This window comes from Serinus canaria, chromosome 1, assembly GCF_022539315.1.
Source record: "Serinus canaria isolate serCan28SL12 chromosome 1, serCan2020, whole genome shotgun sequence".
Classification (NCBI taxonomy): domain Eukaryota; kingdom Metazoa; phylum Chordata; class Aves; order Passeriformes; family Fringillidae; genus Serinus; species Serinus canaria.
In genome coordinates, this window is record NC_066313.1 from 90644556 (window position 1) to 90670465 (window position 25910).

Sequence of the window (25910 nt, forward strand, 5' to 3'; positions counted from 1 at the left end):
TGCAAGACATGGTAGTCAAACCCTTATGCATAGATAGCTGTAATATGTGTTTATGGGTATAGCTGGGTGAAATGACAAGCCCTCTAGTAGTTGCTTGGAGAAGACTAGGTATTGTTTCTCTAGTCACAGTGCTGATAGAGGCATCGATAACAAGTGAGCAGCAAAAGCTTCTAAGAGCCACTTGCAGAGATTTTTTTTCCCTTGTGTTTCCTTAGTAGCTAGTTGATTTTGAAGAAGAAAATATTTTCTCTTTTGATAGGAAGTACAGGAAGATGGAAAAGATGAGAGATCCCACCGTTTGCAGAGCAAGCTTTGAACCTAATTAAGACGAGAGGATTGTTGAATGCAATGTCAGAGTTTGAAAAGATGAAGGCTTATTCTGAATGGCTGGAAGGGTCGAGGGCCGAGCCTTAGTTGTCTCTTGCGTTTAGTTTTGCTGGGGTCGCTTTCAGGATCTTATCGGCTTGCCCGAGCCCGGTGCGGATGCTGCAGCCCCCGCTCTCCTTGCCCGGCCTTGGGATGGCGGTCCCGGGCGCCAGCAGACGATCACGCCCCTTTGCTTTGCAAACGGATTTTTCGCAGAAACGAGGAGCTTGTCTTGAGCCACCTACAGCCCCGATTGCAAATGTAGCCCGGTGTTGGGAAAGAGCTATTTCCACAGCATTCCCCAAGCTGCCGACCCTAAGCGGGGAGGGAGGCGGGCACCGGTTACCGGGAAAACCCGGCGCGGGAGCGCGGCCGCAGCAGGCGGCGCGCGGGAATGGGAGCGGCGGGCGGTCAGATAAGGAGAGGGAAACGACCGCCGTCCTTCCCATCCTGTAAACAAAAGGATAATGCGGGGAGAGCAGCCGTGTTAGTGTGGTACGCGGCTTCCGGCGGAGAGGGCTCAGTGCTGCTGCTGCGTGTGTTTGTCCAAGGACGGTTATAGGCTTGTCTTTATTGTAATATTTAATCTGCATGTGTGTTTGTTTTTCCTCTTTTCCCGTAAGCTTCTAAACGCAGATCACAAGGAGGAGTGGTGCGGGGAGGCTCGTTGGGATTGACCCTATCTGTAGGAGGTGGGCTGTCTTCTCCAGCACCTCGCTTCCCTGAGAAGGGTGCCAGCCTGTAGGGTGCACTCAGAGGTACGGGATGCAGGGATGGATGGATGGAACCAGAGTCAGGTCAAGGTAGTAAGGAAGAACCTCATACACCTTCAGCATCCTCAGCCGACAGTGGCTTGGGTACCAAAAACAGGGCATCAGGTTAATTGCACTTGTGACAGCCAATCTGGGAAAGTCACAGCGTGAGGAAGGAGAAATACATCATAAAGGACTTCATTGGTGTAAGTTTAATCAAATAATAAACTTTTGCAAATTTCCTAGTTTCCATTTTGGTTTTCATTGGGATTTCACCTTAAAGTTTGTTCATGCAAGGTCTTCTGCCAGTGTTTAAAAAGGTCACCTAGAATTTTGCTAATGTATTTAAGTTTCAAACATTGTGATTTGGAAGACTACTAAGAATTTTACGTTTTACTGAGAAACATACTCTGTTTAAAGAAAACTATATTTTGTGCATAGAAAAGATTACTTCAACAGTAGTATTTTGGGTAGATTTGAGAAAATATAATTCTGTAAAAATGTTGACTTGCACAAGAGAGAGCTTATATAATCAACATTGTTTGTTTAGTTTGCACTTTTTTTCAAACTTTGTTTTTAACTACATTGGAAAGTGAGAAGTTTTACTTTAAGAGTGGTTTGCAGTCATTTCAAAATGATGGAGGATCCATTTCTGTTTAATATTTAGAACAGAAGACTCTTGAGATACAGAGTATAAAAACAAGCTCCTTGTAATTACCTTCTCAGAAAATTAGTATTTTGATTTGTGCAAAATACATGTAAAAAACCATGCATTGAGTTATTCTTTAAGGATTTTGATTTGTGCAAAATACATGTTAAAAATCAGTTTGACTTCTTCTTTAAGGTCTGTAGCAGTAGTTATATTTTCGTGTGGATAAATGCTTTAAGGAAAATTATTTGTATAATTTAAAGGTGTCTGGCTTCCATGTGTAGTGTATTTCTTTGCTATCAGTAACTTGCCTCTGCTGTAGGGAGTGCTTTGCTTTTTGAAGTCTCTGTCCAAATTATTCTGTCATGGCAAGAGCAAGGAGTGCATCCTCAGCTGCTGTCAAAAAAAAAGAAGTTAAAATGTTGCTTGAAGTTATCACTTCATTTAGTTCGATTGTGTTCTAAAAATGTACAGATATTTAGGAGTTGGAGAAACAATTGCCTTCATCTGATATGTAAATAAAATAATACTGTTATTGGTGGGTTAAAACTTGTTACTTGCTAATAACTAGCCTTTGTTCTTAAACTGACTGGTTTTATTTTGGTTTTTTTTTTTTTTGCTTAGAAACATGGACTTTGGATGGATTTCATTATTTATGGAAATGTTTACAGTAATTTTTCTCATAGTGTGAATTATTTATTCCAGTATATTTATGACAGATTACAATCAATAACGATGTGACTTTTTATGGTGGATCTTAGTTCTGAAGTCAAAGTTGAAATCAGATAGAAGTTTTGCTCCTGTCTCAGTGGGATTAAGGATTTTACCCTTTGTGTGTAATCTTGGAATTCTTAATTAAGATTGCCATTAAATTTAGTGGCTGTATAATAGGGAATTTTCTTTAATCTCAGTCACCAGAGTGGGTTACCTTTAATTTTGTTTTCTTTTCCATTCACAGAGTGCTTTGTAGTTTCAACTTGTAGATGTTTCTAGTAGTTGGCCTAGTTTTCTAAAATTGAACAGATACTATATGTAATAATGCAAAAAAGCTTGAGGGTTCTTTCCCTCCTCTGTCAGTTTCTTTTGCTTTGATTTGTTTGAAGAAGTCATCATCTGTAATGCAGCTGCTTAAAATCATAATAAGGTGATTTTTTTATAATAATGATCTTCCCCATGCACTTGCCTTGTCAATTAGCTTTTAGTTTTGTGAGGGTTTTATGGTTGCACCTAAATAAAAAAGCCTATCTTAAGAAATCTATTTCTCTGTCTTTCTAATGGTGTTTTAGATTGTGGAAGACATAAACTTCGTTTTCTTTTTTCTTTGGGATTACTTTACACAATGAACTGTATTATTAAGTTGTTTTTTTGACCTCCTCTTCATACACCAACTGCCAAAAAGTTTTGGTTCTCAGAGCAACATGAGAATGCTTGTCTCTTGAACAAAATTAATGCTCATTTTAAAATAACCTCTTGAAAGTGTTAAAAGAACTATATGCTGTGTTAGAAATTTATACATCTTTTTAAAGTCTTTTTTGAATAAATCAGTTGTAGTAGTTTCTCTTACTGCTAAGTTCTGTAAGAACATCAAACTAACAGCAGAAAGAACTGAGCTACTTTTAACAACTTAGCTTGAATTTTTAACTCACACTTGGAATTAAAAATTTGAGATTTTCTTTTAAACATCTCAAAATTCACTTACTGTCTTTCAGATGACACTTTGCAGGTGACCAAACCAAAATGGTTGGATCTGAACCTAGCAGTGCCACTCAGGAAACACAAAATGTAAACTGAAATTAACTAGGATTAAATGAAGCTTTTAATACTTTAAATTATGTTGATTATATGGGTGTCAGCTTGTTACAAGTGGATAGAATATCAAGACACCTATTAGACTTTTTTTTTGCTTTACACTTTAAATTATGTTTAGCTATACTGCTCATAGGAAGAATGCCATGGTTACTTTCAGTCATTTAAGATTAGTTTTTATAGACCAAATTGAATGGTGGGTTTGTTCTAAAATGAACCAGTACAGTCATTGCTCAAGGCAGAGGAAATGCTTAGGTTGATGATTGCTTCTGATTACTTGATTTCTTTCAAGATAGCTACAGAGACTAACGTTCGTTTGTAAGTAAGAAGAATAAAGGAGTGTTTGAGCAGAAAGAGCATTTGGGCATGTTTTATATGGTGGGGTTGGTTTGTTTTTGTTGGGGTTTGTTTGTTTTTTTGTTTTTAAAGAGAGACTAACATGGGTTTCTTTACACTTGGTTTACTCTTATTTTGAAGTAGTGTTAATTACACTGAAATGATGAAGTGGTTAATAAACTGAAACACAGCAAGCATCGACTGAAAAATTTAGCCAGTTACTGTATGGAATCTTAACTTCCTTCCCTATTCAGCAGTTAAATGGCAGCATAATTACATTCAGGTATTTTCTGTCTATAAGTTTTAGTCTAAAAGCACCATTAATATGTTTCTTTTAAAAGTAATAAACATCTAAAAAATGGTTGTATCTGTGGCTTTTTTTTCTTCTGAATTTGTTGAAATATAGTATACTTTTTATACTGGTTGTCCATATGTTTGTGTTCTTTGTGTTAGTCATGATACAGCAAGTTTTGTCGAAGTTTAAACATTAAGTAGATACACAATGTGTAATAGCAATTTAAAGTGTATATGCTGACTGATTTGTTGAATTAGGATTGTAATTTGGGAAGTTTCACAACTCTCTGGGTTTTTTTGTAGTTTCTTACAATGTTTGCTTTGAAGTGATCTGTGTATTCATGGAAATCAGTATTATCCCTTGAGTTTTCAGAAGATGGTGTAGTGACCTCCAAAGTTCAGATATGTTTTCTTTGTGTCTGTTGTCTGGCACGCAGTTATTTTTAAAGTTTTGTGTGTATGTATGTAGGGGGTCAAGAGTGGCAGCTTTGAAAAGCCAAGTTCAGCTCAATAGTCCCGTTGTTGCTGGTTGTTGAAAACACTGGCTCTCCTGCATCAGTTTTCAAAGGAAAACTTTTTTGTTTGTGTTGTTGTTGGTTTTTTTTCCACTTGTGTCAACTGCCTTTGGCTATCTAGCATGTGTGCTATTTGGATTAGTCAGTCTGCCAGGGCTCTGGAGGACCAGCAGCAGTAAACAGAGCCAGCAAAGGTGACTCCCATTGTCTTTTAAATGCAAGTTATAAAGTAGCATGCATTTTCCCCTTTGTCTCTGTCATCTTTGGAGGAAGCCAGGATTACTGGTTTAGATTTGTTGTCAATTTCTACACTAATACATATAGAACGAAACTCGTAGTTGTAGGGTTGTCTCTGTAGTTAACATAAGTTTTTAAAACTTGGGTATTACAAACCTGATGCAAACCACAGAGAAACCAATGCAAAGATTGCTTACATCTTTACAGAGGGTCACTTGAAAGTATTTCTTGGCGTGTTGAAGTGCTAACCCATCCAGTAATGTTTGAGGCTGGCTCAAAGACAGCAGTAGGTTGTAATGTCTGTGTAGCCAGTTAAACAGTGAGTAACTTTCTTGAAGACTAGGTAAGTGCCTGCTTACTTCCATGGAGTTATGCTATTGTTTGGTAGCTCAGGTGACAAATTGGATACTAAACTGGGACTGTTTAGGAAAGATTTTCAGTCTGATTATGAGAAGTCCCTTTAGAAATTAATTTAAAAGACCAAGGGCAATACTTGGAGTTCTGTTAGTAAAAATACTTCAAAACATTCTTAATTGTTTTTATCAGTGCTGATGACCCCAATTTGTGTATAGCTGTATCAAAAATAGTAATTTAAAAAACAAACACTGTTCTTGCTCACAGTGCAGGCAAATACTCTCTGGAAAGAGGCTTGCTACAACTGAACAGTGGGGAGATACTTTCCAAAATAAACATATTTGATGCTAGGGTGGCTTTTTTGTTTATTTTCAAATCCAGAATTGCCCATCTCGGTTAAATAAAAGTTATTTCAGAGTGTGTTTATCTCAGTAAATCAATCAGAAAAATAATTAGGAAAAAACAATTCAAGCCACAAACCTAAGCCCCCACCTCTGATGGTGACATCTACACTGCAGAAGAGTAATGTAATAGCTTTATTGCATAGATTAGGAATGATTCAGTGTTTTGTTTACATTATTTGTCAATCTCTTCAGCATCCTAGAGGAGAACACTTCCTTCCTGGCAGATGGCAGCCCCAGGGCCATGCACCTGCCATTACAAGCACTACACAGTAGTAATCTACCCCAGCATCGCTGTTGACAAGAGGCTAATGATTGGAGACTGTCTGCCTGACAGCCTAAACAAAATAGGAACATATTTGTCCTTCAGTGGGGCTCTGAGAGATCTTAGGTAGGACAGGCAGGACAGTATGCAGAGAATTATAATGGGACTTAGTTTAGATCTCTTTGGTTTGTAGCACGAGCCACTTGTAAAATAATGATGCTTCAAAAAGCAAGCGGTGTCTCAGAGAAGGGATTTCAGTTTCTCTGGCAGCGCCATGTGACGTGTGTTAATGGCTCAGAGCTGGTGATTGCGCGGGCTGCGCACTGGCCTCTGCGGCTCTGGCTGCCCTCGCTGCGATCAGGGAGCGCTTGGCTGGTACATGGGGCTCTTAGAAAGTCAGAATGTCCCTTTGTTTGAGTGGTGTGTTTGGTGTTTGCATAATGCATTCCTATTTCAATAATTTGATTTGTAATTTTGTGTTTTCATTATGACATTAGACCGCAGTCTCTTCTTTTATTTTTTGTTCGTTTCTCTTCCGCCTAAGTGTGCGTTTGCTTTTCTTCTTTGGAACTAGTGTGGGCGATGTTTCTAGGGGACACTACCAAGGCAAGGGTATCTTTGAACTAGGCCAGGATGTTCTTTGCTAAATTTAAAAACTACCCAAATATTACCCAGAGTTTGTAGGGTATTAAGCAGGATTACATGACGCACGGATTAGACATTGTTGAGCAGCTTGTTTTTGTTTGAAGGGGTCAGAAATGGAGGCACTGGGGCGCTAGTGTGATGCCAAAATAGCAAATATGCTGATAATCACAAACAGCAGAAGTTTCTTAGAAACAGTGGAGCACTTTGCAGAATTTTCCAAGCTTTCTCCAAGTGATGCTTTAGTAAAATTTGTTTGCTATGTGCTGTGATATAAAACTCACTGTTCTGTTGAGTTTCAATTTCCAAATCTGTTTCAGAGGTACTTTAAAGTAGACTAAGAACACCACTGTAAGTGCAACTCGAGGCAGAGGACTTTGATTCTCTTCAGTCAAAGACAAATCAATAAATCATTCCAGTAACAGTGGGGAAATCATGTGAATGACGATCTAAACTGGCTTTGATTAGTCTCTTACATTGTGTCCACTGAGGCAGTATATTATTTTAAAAAGTGTATAAGAAAGTCATGTCTACCTCATTAAATTGAGTGGCATTGTCAGGTTAAGGTAGGGAATCAGAATTATGAAGACTTTTTTCTACTTTGGGTTGGGTTGGTTTGTGGGTGTTTGGGGTTTTTTTGGTTTTTTTGTTTGTTTGCTTGTTTGTGATTTTTTTTCTTTGGTTTGGTTTTGCTTTGAATCTAGGCTTTTTCTCACCAGAAGTCATGATGTTGATTGAACAAGGCATAGGCAGTCTTTTGAGGCTGGGTTAGGCTTAACTCTAGAGTAGAAGTCAGTGGTGTTGAATAGTTGCTCAAGAATAAGAAAACAATAATGTTTTTTGTTTAGTCTGCCTTCGCTGACAGATAATTTAGGCTATAGAACCTTACTAGCAGTAACTGGTAATGTTGCATTTTAACATTATTTAAAAGAATAAGAGTAGAATTGACAAATGGATGCAAAACTCACCAGTCTTCTAGTTAATGCAAAACTTTTACATCACCAAATTGACAGCTTCAAATACTGTGGTCTCTCCTGTGCTTGAACTACTGAGAAGTTATGGAGTGAATTTCTTATGTAGTGTTTTTGCTAGTTCCTCTGGTAGCGATTTTTTCAAAAACTCCAGTGAGCTGTTTTTAGTTTACTTGAAAAGACAAACCAAAATCAGGTGATGTGTCTAACCAAAACTTTTACTTATCCCTTAAAAAGACTTATTGTGATGGAATAATGAGATTTGGAACTGGAAGGTAGAGGTAGAGTTCTCCTGAAAGTCAGTTGCACTCAGTTGTGTTGTAACAGCATTCATTTTTACATCATAAGCATTTGGTAAAGTTTATAGGAGGCTGGACTTGCATCTTCTACAACAGCTTTCATTCCTGAGCAATTAGTTCTGCCAAAATTAATGAAATAGTCCTATAATAATGTTGTCCCTTTAACATAATGAAAGGAAAAATTACACTTTCATGGTAACAATCCTGTACATAACTGATAAAGATTTGTCTTGGTGATTGCCATGAAATTTGTTTGTGAACTATGAAAAGTCATTTAGTTAAAAATTATTTACAACTAATTAGTTTTAATCTAGCATAAAACTTCAAACATTTATGTTTGGATTTGGAGTCAGTCTTGTATAAGAATACAAAGTTATGTAATTTTCTGAATGTTAAAGTTACAGAATTAGTGCTCATGACTTTAACAATAGTTATAGAAAATTAACATGTGGATGAGCATTAGGAATAAATATATATATATATGTATGTATATGACCCTGATGCACAGAATACTTGAGAATTGGCCATAAACTTAGAACTGTTAGTACTTACTGTTTTACAGTCCTAATAGTGTAGCAATTACTCTCACAAATACCAGGGAAACTCTTAACATGCTCTAATGAGTGCTGGGATAATACTGCTTTCTTTTGGATATCTGTAGAAAGGTGACTTATTGTACGGTTCTGTTTTAATCTTCAAATGTCAAATGAAAATCCAGTAAAAATGAGCTTTTAACTTTAACCTTGAATGGTATATTTTCATATAAATGGTAGATTGTGTAGGGTCTAAATAAATAAATAAATTGATGATAATTGGATGTTGAATGTTAGCCAGTAGGATGATTTCCAGCTACAAATACACTGATGTATTTCAGCACTGCAAGGTGGTTTCTAGTTTAGGTCCTCTTTTCCCTCAGACTACTCCTTCCTGCTGTTAGTGTGAATATTCAAGGAGCAGTAAACCAAAAGGTTTTTAAGATGGGGTAACATGAGATAGTGTATCTGTTACTAAAATAAAAAAAAATCAAAACTTGATAGTAGTGAAATATTATTGATTTTTAGTGGAAGTCAGATTCAGCCCTCAGGATGTAAATTGATGGACATTTATTTTAGTACATGCGCACTTGACTCTGTGAGGAAGTTGAAACAACAGCTTAGATCTTGCAGCTTGAGTGAGCACAGTGGAACTGGTGTGCCTGAACGCAGAGAGAGCAGGGCTGTGCTGTGGATGAGCTGTGTAGGATGCCAGGCTGCTGTTTGATGGAGTCATTGTGAGGGGTCATTTAGTGAGTCTTTTGGGTCTGAAATTACTCTTTTAAGTCTTGAGTCATGCTTCATCAGTCATGAACATGGCAAGCTTTACCTTGCCATACTGGCCACGTGGATGCTGTCTTGTCACGTCAAGAGAAGATGCTGCAGTATTTTCTGTTCCTCTCACTTGTTTTTTCCTCATGTCTTCAATTTTCTGAGTTCCCATAGATGGGCTGTTGTCACTTTTTCAGGGTGACAGCATTTGAGCCTTGCTGTTTTAAAACCACATACCAGGAGTTATTTCCATGATATTTTGTGTCAAGTAGATTTGGGCTGGTATTCCACTTACTTTGCTAAAGTATTCTACTCTACTTTGCTGAGAAATAGTATTGACCTAGTGCAGCTTATGCTGTATCTTTAATAAGGCACAGGAGAAACAGAATGAAGGGTTTATAACAATAACAAAGAAAAGGTGCTGGGACTTCAGAACTTGTTCATAGGAAATAGTTATTTTAAGAAGTGATGCTAGGGAGAAAACTTTAAACTCTCCACCCCTACAGGAATGAAGTTTGTTTATCCTGTCTTTAGTTGGGTGTCTTAACCCCCTTTATCAGGCACTCATTTTTTGCCTGTCTTCTTGGGGGATTTTCCAGTTTGTTTTCTATGGGTTTCCTGAGTAGCTGATGCTTCATTCTACTCTGAAGACAAAGTTTTATTAAGTTCTGCTGAAGGTGTCAAAACAGTGGACAAAGAAGTGTTTTATTGAATCCATATGTTAAATTTTTTTGCAGTCTTAATTTTTTTTGCCATGTAAACCCATTGTTTTATTGGGTTTTTAAGTGGCTTTATTTTATTCATTAGTATAGCTGTGTTGTGTATGTGTGTATCTGAGTAAGATCTTAGTTTTGATTCCCTAGTCAATCATTTTAGTATGTCTCAAATGATGAGTTACATTAACTCATTATTTGCATTACATACACAATATTTTTTTACTCCAGGTAAGAATTAGCCTTGATTGTGCTCGATACATAAAAACCTGTTGTCTCATATTTGGTAAACTTAAATTAATTCAGGAGCAAGAGGAACTTCTGTAAAATCTGAGTAAGTTTAAGTAAAAACATTGAAAATAAGTGGTGCAGGACATAGTATACAGTGGCTGTGACTGTAATGGTTGGCATGAACAGCCTTACCATCTGTCTTCTAAGTTTGAAATTCTGTTTCTTCATTGAATCATGGAGTTTTTTTCCTAGTAGGTGTGTTTGTCTTGATGTATGTGGTGACAATATTCTTTAACATCCCTGTTTCTGGAATGTGGTAACTTTTAGTTTGACAGAGATTTCCAAGATTTTTTTGTAGTAGTGATGAGATATTAATAGGGAAGCTCAGAACCATTTCTCCTCTTTGTCATAGGTCATTTTTTTGGCCATTTGTAACCACATAGTATTCTTTCTGGAATAGTAATAATTAATTGCTTCAATTAATTTTTCAAGGTAATTTAGCTAAAAACAGCTACTGGAAATAAGGACCTCTAATACAGTCCACAGAGTATTTTGCACTGTAATTTGAAAAGCTTTGATATAGAGAAGCCTGTTCATGCTGGGTTAATTTCCTATGTCTTTTGTGGACATGGTTATATGATTTTGTCCAAGACTTATTTCTGCTCTATACAAAAGTGTATCTGTGGTCCCTTGTCTCAAATGTAGATTGAATCTGAATTTTGTTTTTTTGATGATGATTGTTGGAGAGGCTGAGGCATCAAAGTGAAAGACACTCAAAATTGCTGTATCTTTTATTAGTGCCTCAGGTTGCTTGGTTGCTTGATTTTTTTCCTCGTTGTAAACAAGCAGCTTGTGTTTGCTGTAGAAATGTTTTGGTAGGATTGTTTAGCCCAGACAGGATGGGATTATTTGCAAGCTGAGGGAGGATATTTCAGAGGAGGCAATTTATCTGTGTTTTTCTTAATAGGTTTTGGGAAATTCAGCTGTACTGGGATCCTGTTTTGGTCTGATGGATATGACTGTTATTAAAAAGGGAGAAGCTATAGGTTAACCCCAGGACATGAGAATCTTAAGGGACTTTCATGTATGTGTCATAACTAAAGCTGCTTCCTGTCTTCTGTGTTGCAGATTGCAACTCAAATGTCTCTAGGATGTCCTAAGGGTCCATGTTCCTGGTTTAGATTTCCAGATATGTGGTGGTTGTTTTTAATCTAGCCAATGCTGTTGCACTTCATGCAGAACTGTAGTAATAACTGTGTAATGCCCACATTTGCACCTTAGGAGCCTACCAAAAGACTCCTCTTCAGAGAAGGGTCTGTCTTCCATAAGCAGTCATTAAAAGGGTACCGGTGCCTTTTCAGTATTGAAGAGGCTGGCCTCTCAAGATTGGAGATGGGCACAAAACCACCTCCCTTGATCATAGAGGGAGCCTATATGCTTGGCATAAATGGAGCATCTAACTGGTGAGATCAGCCTTGCTGTGCAGTGTCTTATTTTAAGCAGAAAGACTTAAGACTGATATTTGTATGTGGATCAGCTAACATAGTTATGTATTCTTGCTTGACCTGGACTGTACTTTACTTAGTTGATGATACATTGTACTTGTTCAGTAAATGTGAAATTAAAAGGGATTTGTGTTCTCTCTAGCTATGCAGCTTCTGCGCTGTTGACTGAACACTTTTCAATATATTTCCTGGTCAATCACAATATGTGACATGCAACAGTATCAGGGCTTTGGCACTTGCAGGCAAACTTGGGCTTTAAAGGTGCAGATGCATTGGGGGAAGTACTGGTGTTCTGCAAAGCATTTCTTCATGGCAGTGCCTGTGATCTTTCTGTTGTTCTAGAACAGCATCACAGCTCTATAAAGTCTCAGCTACTGCATTGTATCCTGCAGGAAGTCATAGTTCCTTAATATGATATCCTGGGGTGTCCATCACACCTGTTAGAGATGTCCTAAGCAGCTTTAAAGAGCTGGGATGTTGGCAGTAGGAGAAAATGCATACAGGTCTTGATGTGCTGAAAAGCCTCCCTGAAATTTAGGGCAATTCTCTGCTAAGCATCATGAAACTAGAGCCAATCTCTAAAGTCTTCCATCCTAAGTGACAGACATGGGTTTTAATCTGTTTTATATAAACAGTCCTGGCAGCATAATAAAATTTCAAAAAGATGTGTAAGTTTTATAGTTGTGTGGTCAGACATATTGCTGTAAGTAAAATGTATTTTTTAAAAATGCTATATTGGTACTAGTGAGCCTTTATTAGAAAGTTGAGTGTAATTGGTTGCTTATAAATATATTTGCTGGCAGCAAATATGGGGAGCCGTAAAACAAATAAAAGACACCTGTGTAAGAGCACTTGGGAGAGGAGGAAAAAACTGGTGAAACAGTAGAGTACACCTCTGTTTCTGTAAATACTTACTGAGAGCTCTTATAATTACAGAAGAAAGTGTATCTTGCACTGGAGCTAGTAATGTTGCATGTAATTGACACTAATTTTTGGGATCTTTTTAAAGAAATCCCTTTGAAGCTTTGAGAAAAGTGCTGTGAAAGCACACTGTGCTCTGAGAGCATAGTATTTTTCATACTTCAACAGGTTGGGGTTTTTTGGGGTTTTTTGCTTGTTTCTTCTTCAGGGAGGTTGTATTTTCTACTGCAGTCTCGTGGCTGAAAAAACAGTGAAATAAGTGCTGTTTTCTGAACTGAGATTGATTGCATGTCTCACATATTCTTGCTCCTGAGGGTGGGTAAACTTGGTGCTTTGCATTCGCCTTGCCTCTCTTAAAAATGCAGAACTTTAGTATCTGCTTGGTCTTGCAGAGCCAATCATTCTGGGCTTGCTTCACTTTCTTTCCAGTAAACTGTCAGATGGGGAGGATTCAAGGTGCATCCAGTGGAGCTGGCACCAATTGCATTCATTCAGTATAATCTGTGTTTCTTGCTTGAGAAAGAAAGGAAAATATGGGTAAGAAAGAGGACATAATTATATGCTTTCCGCTTTCACAAAGTATTTTCTGACCAGCGTCCAGTTTCAAAACTGGTGTTCTCAGATGGTTTAACCACCTAAATTACTTTTCTAAACAGCTCACTTAGCTTTTTGCCTCTGCTTTCCAACAAAGTATTAGTTATCCTCTGGGTGAGATATGTAGATGATATTTATAATTTCTGTGTGGAAAAAATACATCTTTTCCTTTAATGTCTTCATATAATACCAACTTCTTTATGCAATAAAATCCATGTTAACTACAGAAAGAAATACTAATTCATCTCTGGATTAAAGTCAGAGTAAGAAGTTACAGATGCCCATATTTGTTTCAAAAATGTAACATAAAAATATTTTAAATTTTTTTTCTATCATTTCTTAGCAAAGTATTTCAAGCAAAGGAGAATAGGAGAAAATTTGTAAACAAGTCCAAGTATCATTCTTTGAGGCATTATTTTGGTTTGGTTACTGGGACTGTTTGTGGAAGGAATATTGGGACATTTCTGCTGGGGGATTGTGTTAGAATGGCTGTTTTTGAGAAGACTTAGTGGGCTTCTGTAGAGTGATAGGTGCTAAGGCTGAAAAATGTGAAGGTGTGGAAATCAACAGGGTTGGGACACCCTGCTAAATTTGTGATTCTGGCTTTCAGAAAGTGTGCACTGTTCCAAATGCTGATAGTCTACAGTACCAAGGAAGTTAAGAAGAGTTTGGCTCGTGGTCTTTTACAAGCTGACTTATCCTTGTAGGTAAATCATTAGAAAGTAAAGAGAACTTTGGGTAGTATCCCCATATGCAAAATCCAGATCTTGGATTTTGTATGCAGCTGCTTTTGACCCACTGTCAGAGAGAGGAAACTGGATTAGGGGAGAGTATAACCTGCTTCAATGCAGCACATTTGTGTTGTTTTGCTCACTTCACTAAATGGTTTCAGGGAGTGGTGATGTGTTTTCATCACAGAACATGATGAAACTTCTTGCCTAGCTTTCCTCACTTCTCTGTTACTGATAGATTCACATTGACAAGGGTGAGGCCATAAATGATCTCTAGAAAAGTATTGATAAAATTGGAAAACAATTCTTTAAAATGTTTATCCTACTTCAGGTTGCTCAAGAGTTTTAAGAGGGGATGCGGCAAGAAGAGAAAGCTGTAGGGAAAAGGTTGCCTTCCTGTGCATGACAGTTGTTCCTCTTACACTTTCCCTGCTTTTTTTCCTCTCTCTTCTCTCCCTGTGTGTCTCTTCTGCAAGAAGATGCATTTCTCTGGACAAATCTCCTAGCCTGAAAATCCAAAAGCTGCAGTAGCCAGCTAGCATTTTAGTTATCATCCAGTGTGTTTAGGTGGCAGGTGAGGTGCCTAAGTCAATGTATGTCCTGCCAGGGGTGGTTGTCTCCTTGGTAAGCTGTTTGAAGGTCGGTTTACAGAAAGGGAGGGAGGTTGCCCGTGAAAGTTGGAGAGCCCTGTGTTTTAAATGTGCTGCTCTCTGGAAGGTAAATGTCCTCCTGTAGGATTCTCTTGTAAATCTGAAGCCTCTTTTGATACTAGGTGCCTAAGCCCCTTTGGCAGTGGTGGAGGCAGGGATTAATCTTTGAAAGAGTGCCTGGATGTAGTATTTCTGTTTCCCTCTCCACAATATTTATGAGGCAAGAGTACTTACCTGGGACTGACCAGTGTCTGCTGCCTTTCTGGCTGAAAAAAGATCTCAGTCCTCTTTTCCCCCTCACCACCTTATGGCATGTCTTAACCATATATTGTTTGGTGGAGTGCTCTTGTTCTTTCTTACTGCAGCTGTTTTCATGGAATAATTAGATATCCACTGTAATAGAAAGGGAGACTGAACATGAGTTTCCACAACTTACATGATTCCTTATCCTGGTTCCTATGAATATTTAAATTTTTAATGTGAATATTTCTTCAGTTTAACCAGTGGAAAAGATTACTTTTTATCCCAAGTGGGAGAGGGGAAAAAGCAAACTTTTAAGCTCTTTGAGAACACTCTAATGTTGTGTTTTCAGGCATGTGTTTTCAGCTTAGTGGCTCAGGAGCAGTTCTTGAACTTTGGTTTTTGTCCAGTGTTACCTAGAATGGCAGTCAAGCCTCACTTGTGGATCTCAACCAGAAATCTGATTGTATGGTTTTGGTTTTACTCCCACCTCACTGTTACCCGCTGGAAATAGGACAACTAAGTTTGATGGCATTTCAGTTGGCAGTTGTGTGAGAATATCAAGCTCTGCTTCACAAGAGCTCTTCTTCCTTGTCAAAACTTGTTGACCTTGTTAATGACTACTGATATAAATTAAAAGAGGCGCAAATATGCCTTTGACATCCCAGCTGAGCAAACTTCCCAGCAACTGTGAAGGTGTGTAAAGGATATCATCTCTGTTCCTAAAAGTTATACCAAGTTGTACACCTCACAGAGTTTGAGACCTTTCAGAACTCTTATTTGTCAGAGCCCAATATAAAATAGCGCAGAAAAATTGTTGCTTAAAAGTCACTATTTCTTTCCCTTGACTCTAAGGAATTGGAATGGCTGGCTCTTCATAGGGTGAGTGGTACACACAGTTTAGTAGGATTTAGCTGAGTATTGCCTGGTATATGCTTTTGGGGCAGGCATGCTGATTCAGTTGCTGTTGTGTCTCCAGAGATGGGGTTGGTAGGTAGTTCAGTGTGTTACTCACTGATCCCTTCCAGCCTCGCTCTTCATCACTTGGAAGGTGAGCATGTTGTTTTGCAAAAATTCTGTCTCTTAAGAAACTTCCTTCTTCACTTGGTGTGCAAAGTGGCACTGCTGGAGTTCCCACGTTGCTGGCAGGCTGCACCTGGGAAAAGCTGTGCTTTCTCCTTGGTGTAGTGAAGGGAGCTGTGAATTGAAGCCAACAACCCCACTGAGGCCATGTTTGTGGTGTTGGGTGTTGAATCTGCACCAGTATGGGAATAGTGTGATGGTTGTAAGGTGGGAGGCAATTTCATATGTATGATGATGGTCATCAGCCAAGAGCATGACTTGTTAACGATGGTCAAAAGCTGTGTGTGTACTGTGGAGTGGCTCTTTGACTGGCTGCCTCAGACAAATCTCTCCAGTGGCAAATTTTCTGTCTATCTTCCACATCTGCTGCTGCTGTGTATGTGTTTCTGTCCTTCTTATAAGCTCCCAGTGGAAGGGCAGAAGGACTAAACATTTTTATTTTCTAATGTTTTGTTTACTCAGAGAAAGCTGCTTGATTTTGTTTCATTTCATGTAATGCTTTTAAATGGTTGTATACGCAGCTTGCAAGGGAGAGGATAATTGAACATATTTCAGATAGTACTATGTTGAGGGGTTTCTGTCTAATTTATTTTATCTCTAAGCATGGGATTAAATCCCATCTATACAAACTTGTTTAAAAGTAAACATTGCCTGTGGCTCTGAAATTAAGATATATAATTGCAGCTAAATTAATGTGTTAAATTAATCCTGGGAAAAATGAGCATGTCTAGTTTCTTAATTTTAAATTAGAAGTGCCTTATTTATTATAATTTATATGGAAAATGTATTTTTAGATTAGCACTAGAAATTCTCTACAATTACATTTGTAAGTTTAATCCTTTTATTTTCCACATAATTACATTTAATGTTTAGTTATTAGTACTACAAAATCTGGAAGAACCTTGACAAAATTAAATGAAACACAAATTATATCAAATTCTAAAGTCAACTAAGCATAGCCCACATTCTCATCTATACTTCTCTATAGACTCAACTGCTTAAACTCCAGTGCAAGATCACAGGTAAAATAAGTATTTATCTTGTAAGTATATGGCATCGAATAGAAATAATTCTGGTTTTTAGTACCCTTGGTTAAAAGTTGATGCTCATTAGAAATTCTGGGGGATTTGTCCATGACAGCAGATGATGAGCATTTTGACCTCTTGACAGTGTGCTCGGACATACAAACCCAAAAGGTATTTGCTTTTACTGACATGCAGCATCTTTTTCCAGAGAATCTAGCAGTTTGTCTCCCACTTTAAAAGCTAAACTTTCCCCATGCTTATATTAATGCAGTTCAAAGTGATACTATTCTAACCGTTTGACACAAGAGTTAAATGTACTGTCAAGCTCATTTCAATATAGGTTACTGTGGATGCAGAATCCCTACTTTACTACTCTAAAGAAACTCAGTGGTTTTTTCATTATTTGTCATGAAGAATCTGTTCACCAGATGCTTGCTTTTTTAAATTCTTAAAACAAGAGACGTATCTGAACAACATCATGTACTGTTTCTTAGTGGAATAACATATCAAAAGAGCCTGGTTACTTGGTGCAGGGTGTTTCCAATTACGATCAACCATGACTTGTTTAAAAGATTTTAAAAATGTTGCTTTTTCATTTTGTGGTTTAACTTGTTTTTCTCATCAAATATGGGAACATTTTAGTTTGGATGGATATTATTCATTGACAAGGTTTACAAAGTGAGCTTTGTAAACTTTTAGAGCATACTACTTCATGTTTTCCTGCGAAGTGTTGGTGAAATGAATGTTTAAGCCCTGATTGAAACCTGTTCCTCTGAAAGTGTCTGTGCTCAGCTTTATTTGGTATGAGTAGTCCTGCCATGTGGAGCACAGATTCTCTGGAATTACTTCTGGAGAACCACAGCTCAGCACATGAGTTGTTCTGTTATCTTTAGCAGGGTTACCTATGATGTTAAGTACAGTAATCGTTGCATTGCTTATTGAGAGTTGGAGCCAGGACAGGATTTGGTTCCCACTGTGCACTTCCCAGTAGTATCCTGGGTAGCAGTCAGGCTGCATCTGCATTTGGGTGCTTGGCCAAGTTTGTGACCTTATGATGAGTGTGCCTCCTGTGATGCCTCAGTAAGGAAGCCCTTGGAGGCTGTGGTTCAAACCCTGTCTGGTTTCTGTCAGTGCCTGGTCAGCAGGGGTTTATTTCCATCAGGGCTGTGCTGTTCCTTCCCACCCTCAGCCCCCCTCTCTGCTCCACTTGCCTGCAGACACAGGCTGCTCTGGGCATGGGACAGTGCTGCCAAGGCTCAAGGCTCCAGCCTGTGTGGGTGCCTTTGACCCATCTCCTGCTGGGAGCCCAGCCACACAGTGCCTGGGGCTAGAGGAAGCTGGAGCGCTGGGAGGGCAGTGTAACCTGCTGATGGAGGCCACCCTGGCCCTTTCTGGGTGGTCAGCAGCTTTGCCCATACATACACCTCGTCTCAGGTAACACTGAGAGTACCAAAGAGACCTCTCTGTGAGTGGGATTCAGTTCCTTGGGTTGTGCTGTCTAATGGCCTGCCCTGATGCCCTCAGATGTACGTGTGGTTAACCTCCAGTTTGGTTGTATCAATAGGATTGCTCTTCCAGGAAAAGTTAGTTAGCAGAATCACAGCCTTAATCGATTTGGCAGATGACATGGGGAGGAGAAACAAAGGGATAAAGCCACTGAGTGATATGCCTGGAGTCAGGGCAGAAGCCTGCAGCAGAGCTGGGGGTTCTGTGTCCAATGCCTGATGTGCTCTGGAAGTCACACTGCCAGTGGAATAAATTTACTGATTATGAATAACCAGCAAAGTGTTTTGCCACAAGCCACATGAATAACTGTTTCTGCCTGCGTGCTTGTTAGCAGATGAGAATTATTTTTAGAAATTAAAAAAAAGTTGTATTTGCTGCTTACTGATTTTGAAAATTAATAAGCAGAGTAGATCTTCTTTAATTGACTAACCACTGTATTCTCTTCACAGTGTATTTGGCAAGTCTATGAGTATTTGGTAGTTTCATAGTGGTTTGTGTGTGTGTTTATTCTCTGATTTATTCTCTGAGAAGCACTAGTAGAATCAAATGACTTAAGTAGTTTTGGAAACTCGGCACTGATCATGGATGCTTTTCTTAATAAAGCTCAAAACAAGAGGAAACCTCAGTATTGACACAGTGCTGGATTTTATATTTTGATTAGTGCCTGCCCATGGGGAATGAAACTACCAAAGAATATGTTTGTGTGCTGTAGGAGTTTTGAGTTCCTGTATAAAGACGCTGTGTACTGCTGTGACTTGCTGTGTGAGTGGAAGGTTGACCCGAGACTTGAAAAAAATAAATGATATTGATTTTTTTTTTGTTTGGTTAATTGTTTTTTGTTTATTTTTTTTAACGTTGGTGTGGAACTTGCAATTTTTTTTTCCAACTAGGCTTCCTCTGTAGCTCGCATTGTTATTACATTGGTCAAGTGGTAACAGTAGATATTTTTCCTTTATTGATTCAAAGCTTATTCAAACATGATTCAAAGCTTATTGAAGTCAGAGGAAATAGTTTTATTATTGAAGACTGTGTTTGGGGTGGTTTTTTGAGTTATAGGTCATCATTATAGACTCATTGGATGATGTGTTTATTGCATCATAAGGTCTTAGACTTGTGCCCACGGTCCTATCACCTGCCTACAGAACCATGCCAGCTAAGTATGGAAGTGCTTTGAAGCATCAGCCACTTCACCTCCTCCAGTTTGATTCTGACTGAACAGTACCTGCTGTACTGTGAGAACAACATCAGATATACTTGGTTGCTAATACTCTTCCCTCATGTCTGCCCTAGACTGGCATATGTCTGTACTGAGCCATACTTGTTTGTATCCTTTGCAGTTTCCTGCAATTTCTATATCTGAAGATGAGGATTTTAAATTTTTTTTAAAATATTTTATTTGGCTTTCACTCTCATTCTCACTTTTGGGAAATGTAAATTTAGTTGCCCTGTTGGTTTCCATTTGAAGGAGGAAAGCAATAACACAAAGTTAGCAGGTACCTTTGAGCACTCACTTGTTTGCCTACATGATGCATCTACGATGTCTCCCTGAACAAAAAATGGGAACAAAGTGGTTTGTTAAGTGCTTCTTCCTCAAATGAGGAATTGCTGCTCCCATCTGAGAGCTGTCCATCCTTGCCCCATGTTCACCCATGCAGCCCTTCATGATGGTGTTGGCAGATTTGGAGCTCCCCCAGATGCATCATAAGGCAGTTCTTGAAACACCTGTTGAGAGCAAACAATGAAAACTCGTTTACTGAAGATTTAATGGATAGATTTGACTTAGTTTCTGATCAGAAAGGTGGCATCAAGTAGGTGGCAGTGGGTGGGGGCAATGAGGCACTTTCCTTTTGGTCTTGGCAAGCTATTAGTAATCTCAAGATGTGGCATGAAATAAAATCCCAAGTAATATCCTAAGTATTTGATCATATAGTGGCTCCAGTTGACTCCAGCAGGACTAATGCCTTGAGTAAACCTTAGCTGTCAGAGATTCAAAGCAATTTAGCAAGTCTTATGTGTATACCAAGATAGATCAGCCTTTGTTTTTGTGTAAACTTGAGGGGAGAGGCTTTGTATTGGTTTATCAGAGCCTTTTATGGATTGAAACTTGCACTTGTAAGTGCTGGGCTTACTTTGATATCCATATTTTGTATCTGTTTTGGTTCTGTGTTCCCAAAGGAATTAAAATGTATAGGAATACTGATTTTCTGTATCAATACAGTCAAAACTATAGACTTTTCTAAGTAACAGTGTTTGTTCCCAAAATGTTCCAAATAACTTGTTTTTAGAAAAACTAATGTAATACATAATCTAACTAAAATTTTCATTTACAATGAAATTTACAACATACAAAAAACAAAATTTCTATAACTATTAAATTTTGATTTTAATGGCCATATTATGAAATCATTTTAGTGCTGTGAGCTAATAAATAATAATGTTCCTTTGTGGGGTAGGCACATGCTATCCATTAATTATTTGCAGTGAAGAAACACTACAAGAGTCAACTGCATTCTTTTAAATAGAATGGGTCTCATTGTAATCAGTTTCTGTTTTACTGCATAATTCACCTTGACTGTTTAAAGCAGCTTTGTAGTCAGTAATTGTTTTTCCTTTTGTATACCTATTCATTTTTTTGCTTCTGGAATAATAGTTGTTTAGTAAATCAAATAACTAAATTAAAATAAGGTTATTTCTATACTTTGCATATGTTTTTAGTAGACTTCTTCCCTAAAGACAACATAACTTGTTTTTTCTCGAACTTGTTTTTGATGTCTGGAAATTGAAAGCTTTTTGTAATATCCAACTGACAAAAAAAGAAAGAGTTAAGCTTGTACCTGTTTTCTCCAACCCCTTTTCCTTTCCACTGATGCAAAAAACTGTGATGATCACAACTTGATTGGGGGGATTTCATGTAAGGTTTTCTAACCCATTCTGTGTTCTGCAGTTTGCTGACCTGAAGAGCCTTAGCTGAAAGGTTCTTAAATCAGGGAGTGGCGTTGGATTGGGGAATACTCCCTTTATTGCCTTTGCAATCCCTTCTGGTGTATACAAATATGAGAGCAATTATTGAACAGCTGCTTTTTTTTCCAACATGAAAACCCATTCTGAATCATCTCTATGGTATTTTTTGTGTTGTCTGTATGGTATATACGAAGAAATTTTTGCAGTTTTGATTGACTTTCTTTCATTTTTCTTTTCAGAGTGAAGGATTGAGTTTTCTCATCATGACCTCAAACAACAGAGTACAACATTCAAAGAAGCTGCTCGGCATATACCTTTCTGTTTATTTGTTTTTTTGGTTTCTGTTTTTGGGAACTGAAGCTGCTTAACGTTTACTTTTTATTGTTGTTAGTGTTGGTCCTAACAGTTGCATAACTGTTGTGGGCTAAACCATACAACAAATCTGGGAGGAAGGGAAGGCAACCTGCCTAACTCATTACCTGTCCATGGCATCTATGTTATCATTTTGCTGCTGTTTCGACAGAAGTTGGAGATGCTCTTTAAATCATAGGAACTTTTCTGCCGGCCTCTTTAACTGACGGCCAATGCCTTCATTTTCTTTTTCTTCAAAGACAAACTGTGTTTCTTCTCTGGCATATTAGGGGATTCTGTAACACCTGCTGAAGCAGCAAGATCTGGTATTTACTGGCATAATTTCAAGCCTACGACAGTACTACCTCAGTTCAAAGTAAAGCCGGATTTGCAGAGTTGGTGTACGACAGGAACTCCTTTATCTCTGTGCTGAGTTTCTCAAGAACAGTCGCCAGCCTTACTGAACTTGCAACTTGTACAGCTGCTGCTGCTGGGTTTTGAATCACTAGCCCCAGGGTTTACTTCTCAGACAAAGCCTAAACAGGGCACTGAAAAGTCTAAAATGGGATGAAACTCTGTGAATCAGATTTGGACAGAGGATTCAGAGTAGCTTAAAAGTATAAAATGTGTAACTGAAGCAACATAAGTTAAAAACATCAACCTGTATTAGGGGTATCTCTGTACCTTTGACACACTTGTTTAATCCTCTCTATGTAGGTGTTTATGTAGGTACTTCAGATTGCAAAAGCCTTTTCTTCTATTTACAAGCTCACTTTTGTCAGCTAACTGTTCTTAGCTGCATTTCTTGTAACCAAAAATCCACATAAGCATGCTAGGAATGCAGGGATGATAATGGGTATCAGGCAGATTCAAGAGCTAATGTTAACACAGTATTATCTTGCCATCTATAGAGTCCTGATATTTGCCTTTTACCAAGAAAGCACCATTGTAGCTGCAGGCACTACTACAGGGAAGAAGAACCATTGCAGTCACTTATCCTGAGTTCTTTTCGAGGCTAACTGCGCATCACATTTCCAGTGGCCTGAAAATCTGAGTGGTGTGGCAGCAATTGTCACAAAAGTCACATACAGCTGTTGCACCAGACTAGCAGAATGTCATGCCACCTTGTTTCTCCTTTGCTTGAAGTGTTTGTGTACATTTTAAGGGTACCCCACCAGTGCCTGCTCTGATAGACATGTAAGTATTACTAAGTTATGAGTTATGTGAGGCTCTTTCTTTTTTTTTTTTTTTCTTTAATCATTGTGCTTGGTGGAACCTGTACTTCACTTTTGACAATGCATTATCTTCTTTTGGGATGTTTTTTTTTTTCTGAGGAAGACAAGAGTCAATGTCTTACAAGTACAATGAACGGCAATGCAGTCTTCCTGCTTACATGCTGAACTTTTAGAGCTGAGGATTGTATTACAAGACAAAGATGAATGTAAACTAATTCCTTCCCTACTCCATGGCATACTTTATTTTTCTGTGTAATTTTTGGGGTCTTAAATCACAGCAATGCATAAGTTAATACAATATTAGACCTAAAATCAATTTAAATATCTGATCTGATTTGAGTTTTTCTCTAATACTAATGCTATAAATGGTTCTAAGACGTTCTAAAATGCTGCTTGTTCAAGTCTGGAACTAAAAAATTCTGCATACTTTGACATTTTCTGTCTGACCCCTCTCTGCCCCCCACCAGCACTGAGTGTGGTACCTGCTGAATTCAGTGTTTTGAATGCCTCTATTTTCAAATATCCCTCTGAATCAATTAAGAAATCATGCCACTAAAACAAATGGCTAAACTGCATACAGCAACTTAAAAAAAAAATAGCAACTTGACAAAATAATAAAATATTCTCTATCATGTATATTCCACAAAGGCATATGCAATACTTACATTCTTAATTTAGTTTACAGAATGGAACCAAAATGTATAAATGTTATGTTTGCTAAAACTTCACAATGTATATTGGGTCTTTGTACATTTTGCCTGACTTACCTTAAATTTAAAATATTTTTTGCTATATAACCTTAACAGTTATTAAGCAGTGTTTTCTTTTTGGGTACGTATTGTTTCTGGATATCAAGATGTTAAATATATTTCTTGCTATTGTGATATGACAAGAGACTTAACTTATCTTGCTGTGTCTTCCAATGTACACGCTGTATATAAGGATAAATGTGATGCTGCTGGAGACCAGAATAAATGGAACTAGAGTAGTGTATTGTATTTAGTCTGTATTGTTCATGGATGCTCTCCTTAATAGCCATATGCAATAAAATACATTATTTATGAAAGGAGTAAAGTATTTGTGTGCCTATTTTCTCTAGGGGTGAAGTGGATTTTTCTGGTAGTTTACATAAAATCAGTTTTTTCCCTCTTTTGAATGGAAACTTGCTTTCTGTGAATAAATCTTACTGCAGTGCACCTACTTGCTTTGCTTTTAATTCCTGAAACATCATGAAATCATTTTAAATCTTGTTTAAGTATAAAACAATTGGTTTTATAAAAGTGAAGTTTGTGTATTTGAGGAGATAACTAGGAACGGAAATCATCTTAAATTTTAATTCCAGTTTTAAAAGTGAGTGGAAGATTGTGGGAGTCCTTCTGGCAGCCTATGTAGTGAGAACAGGCTTGCCCTATAGAAGCTGTGTAGTCAATTCTGCTGGTACAAAGAGAGGGGGACCTAATGCTGTTTGTAGTTATTTCCTGCTGCTGGTTTGTGTGTAGGGAACCTGGGCTGCAGTCTGAGACACCACGGGGTCACTGTAGCCTGATTTGGTCTCTAGGAATATCTCTTACACCTGACAGGAGACCCTTTTTCAGTGTTCCTTGCACTCAGGAGAGTGATGGGTGTGGGTCAGGCACCTGACAGGGAATGTGGCAATGAGGAGCAGGGGACACCAACAGTAGGTTCATAAAAAGCTTGATTGTTTTGCAGCGGTCTTGGTGAGATCTCCTTTGCTTAAGCTCAAGAGTGTCTGAGTGGCTTATCTTTGAACAGATGCAAGGCCTGCTGGTGCAAGGAGGAGACAAGATCTCACTGTCTTTCATGTTTAAACTCATTTGAGGTTAAGTCCTGCCTTGGAGTATGTGTGTTATGTTATGTATGTATGTTATATTTTCCTGGCCACATCTGCCACTAAGTGGCTGGTACTCTCGTGGTTGCCTGATGTCTTGGGGATGGTTCAAGGACCATACCTGTACACCTTGGTCTTTAAAGGGCAAAACCTGGCTCACTGTGGTGAGTTCCTTCCTCTGAAAGTGGCTTGAATGGAAAAGAGCAGTTCTCTTTCTTGCAGCAGTAGGATCATCCTGTGGCTGCTGGAGTGTCCATATAAGCCACAAAGTGCAGAAATAAATGTAAATGCTCCCTAAGAGAGAATGTTCAGTTCCTTATGTCTCCTGACCTTCTTGTCTGTAGGCTTTTCTAGGGGAGAGAAAATGGGACACTGAGTTTTGTGGTGCCTACATCCTTGGCAAGAACGAGCAATTGTTTCAGTCTTTGAAATTGCTCTGGAGAAATACAGCTGTCCAAAAGAACTTCCTCATTTTTCTGCTGTCAACAGGGTATGAGGGTGGTATCTCCTTACAATACCAAAGGAGAACAATGTCTTTGATAAGGCATCTGGAAATCCAGTATCATATTCTCTGGAAGGTACAATTTATGATAAGCAGAAAATAAAAGAAAACTTTGGATATTTGCTTCTCTCAGTTTAATGTGATGAAGGATGCTTTGAAACAAAGCAACATCTACACTGACTTGGAGGTGGTGCTCTTCAGTCATTGTCTAGTGACTGTACTTCTCCAGGATAAGAGGTCCATGGCTTCCAGCCTCCTTGAGAACCTGCATTTACTCTTTGTGGTACATGGTTCAGACAAGGGTTGATACATGTCCAGGTGTCATCCCAGCTTGCTTTCCATTCTCAAGCACCATGGGAATACAAAAGGGTTTAGGTCCTTGCTGCACTCATTCTAAAGTAATCTGTGAGTGTTCTGGGGTTTGCTTTTGGGAGAGCCATTGCTGAATAGCATAAAGGGAACAAATTTGGCTGGAGGTGCAAGCCTTAATGCCCTGTGGAAGGCAAATAACCAACCAAATCTTATAGTATATTACTAGAGCTTCAGTCTTTCCCAAATATCTTTTCCACCTTGATAAACTTCAGCTTCAGCCAGCACTTGTGGAGATTAAAAAAGGAATAGG

The 25910-nt window shown here is 38.3% G+C and overlaps 1 protein-coding gene across 3 annotated transcripts in view; it reads left to right on the forward strand.

The window, feature by feature from the left end:
- IRS2 (insulin receptor substrate 2) overlaps positions 1-24125 on the forward strand; it is a 29027-nt gene extending 4902 nt beyond the window's left edge. The window contains exon 2 of one of the 3 annotated variants that reach the window (XM_050974394.1): positions 21591-24125. In XM_050974394.1, the coding sequence (XP_050830351.1) occupies positions 21591-21595 (5 nt within the window). In that variant the 3' untranslated portion in view covers positions 21596-24125. Of the gene's footprint in view, positions 1-259; positions 335-989; positions 4271-21590 lie in introns of those variants that run through there. The other 2 variants (XM_050974388.1, XM_050974392.1) reach the window with 2 other exon arrangements.
- Positions 24126-25910: the final 1785 nt, after the last annotated feature.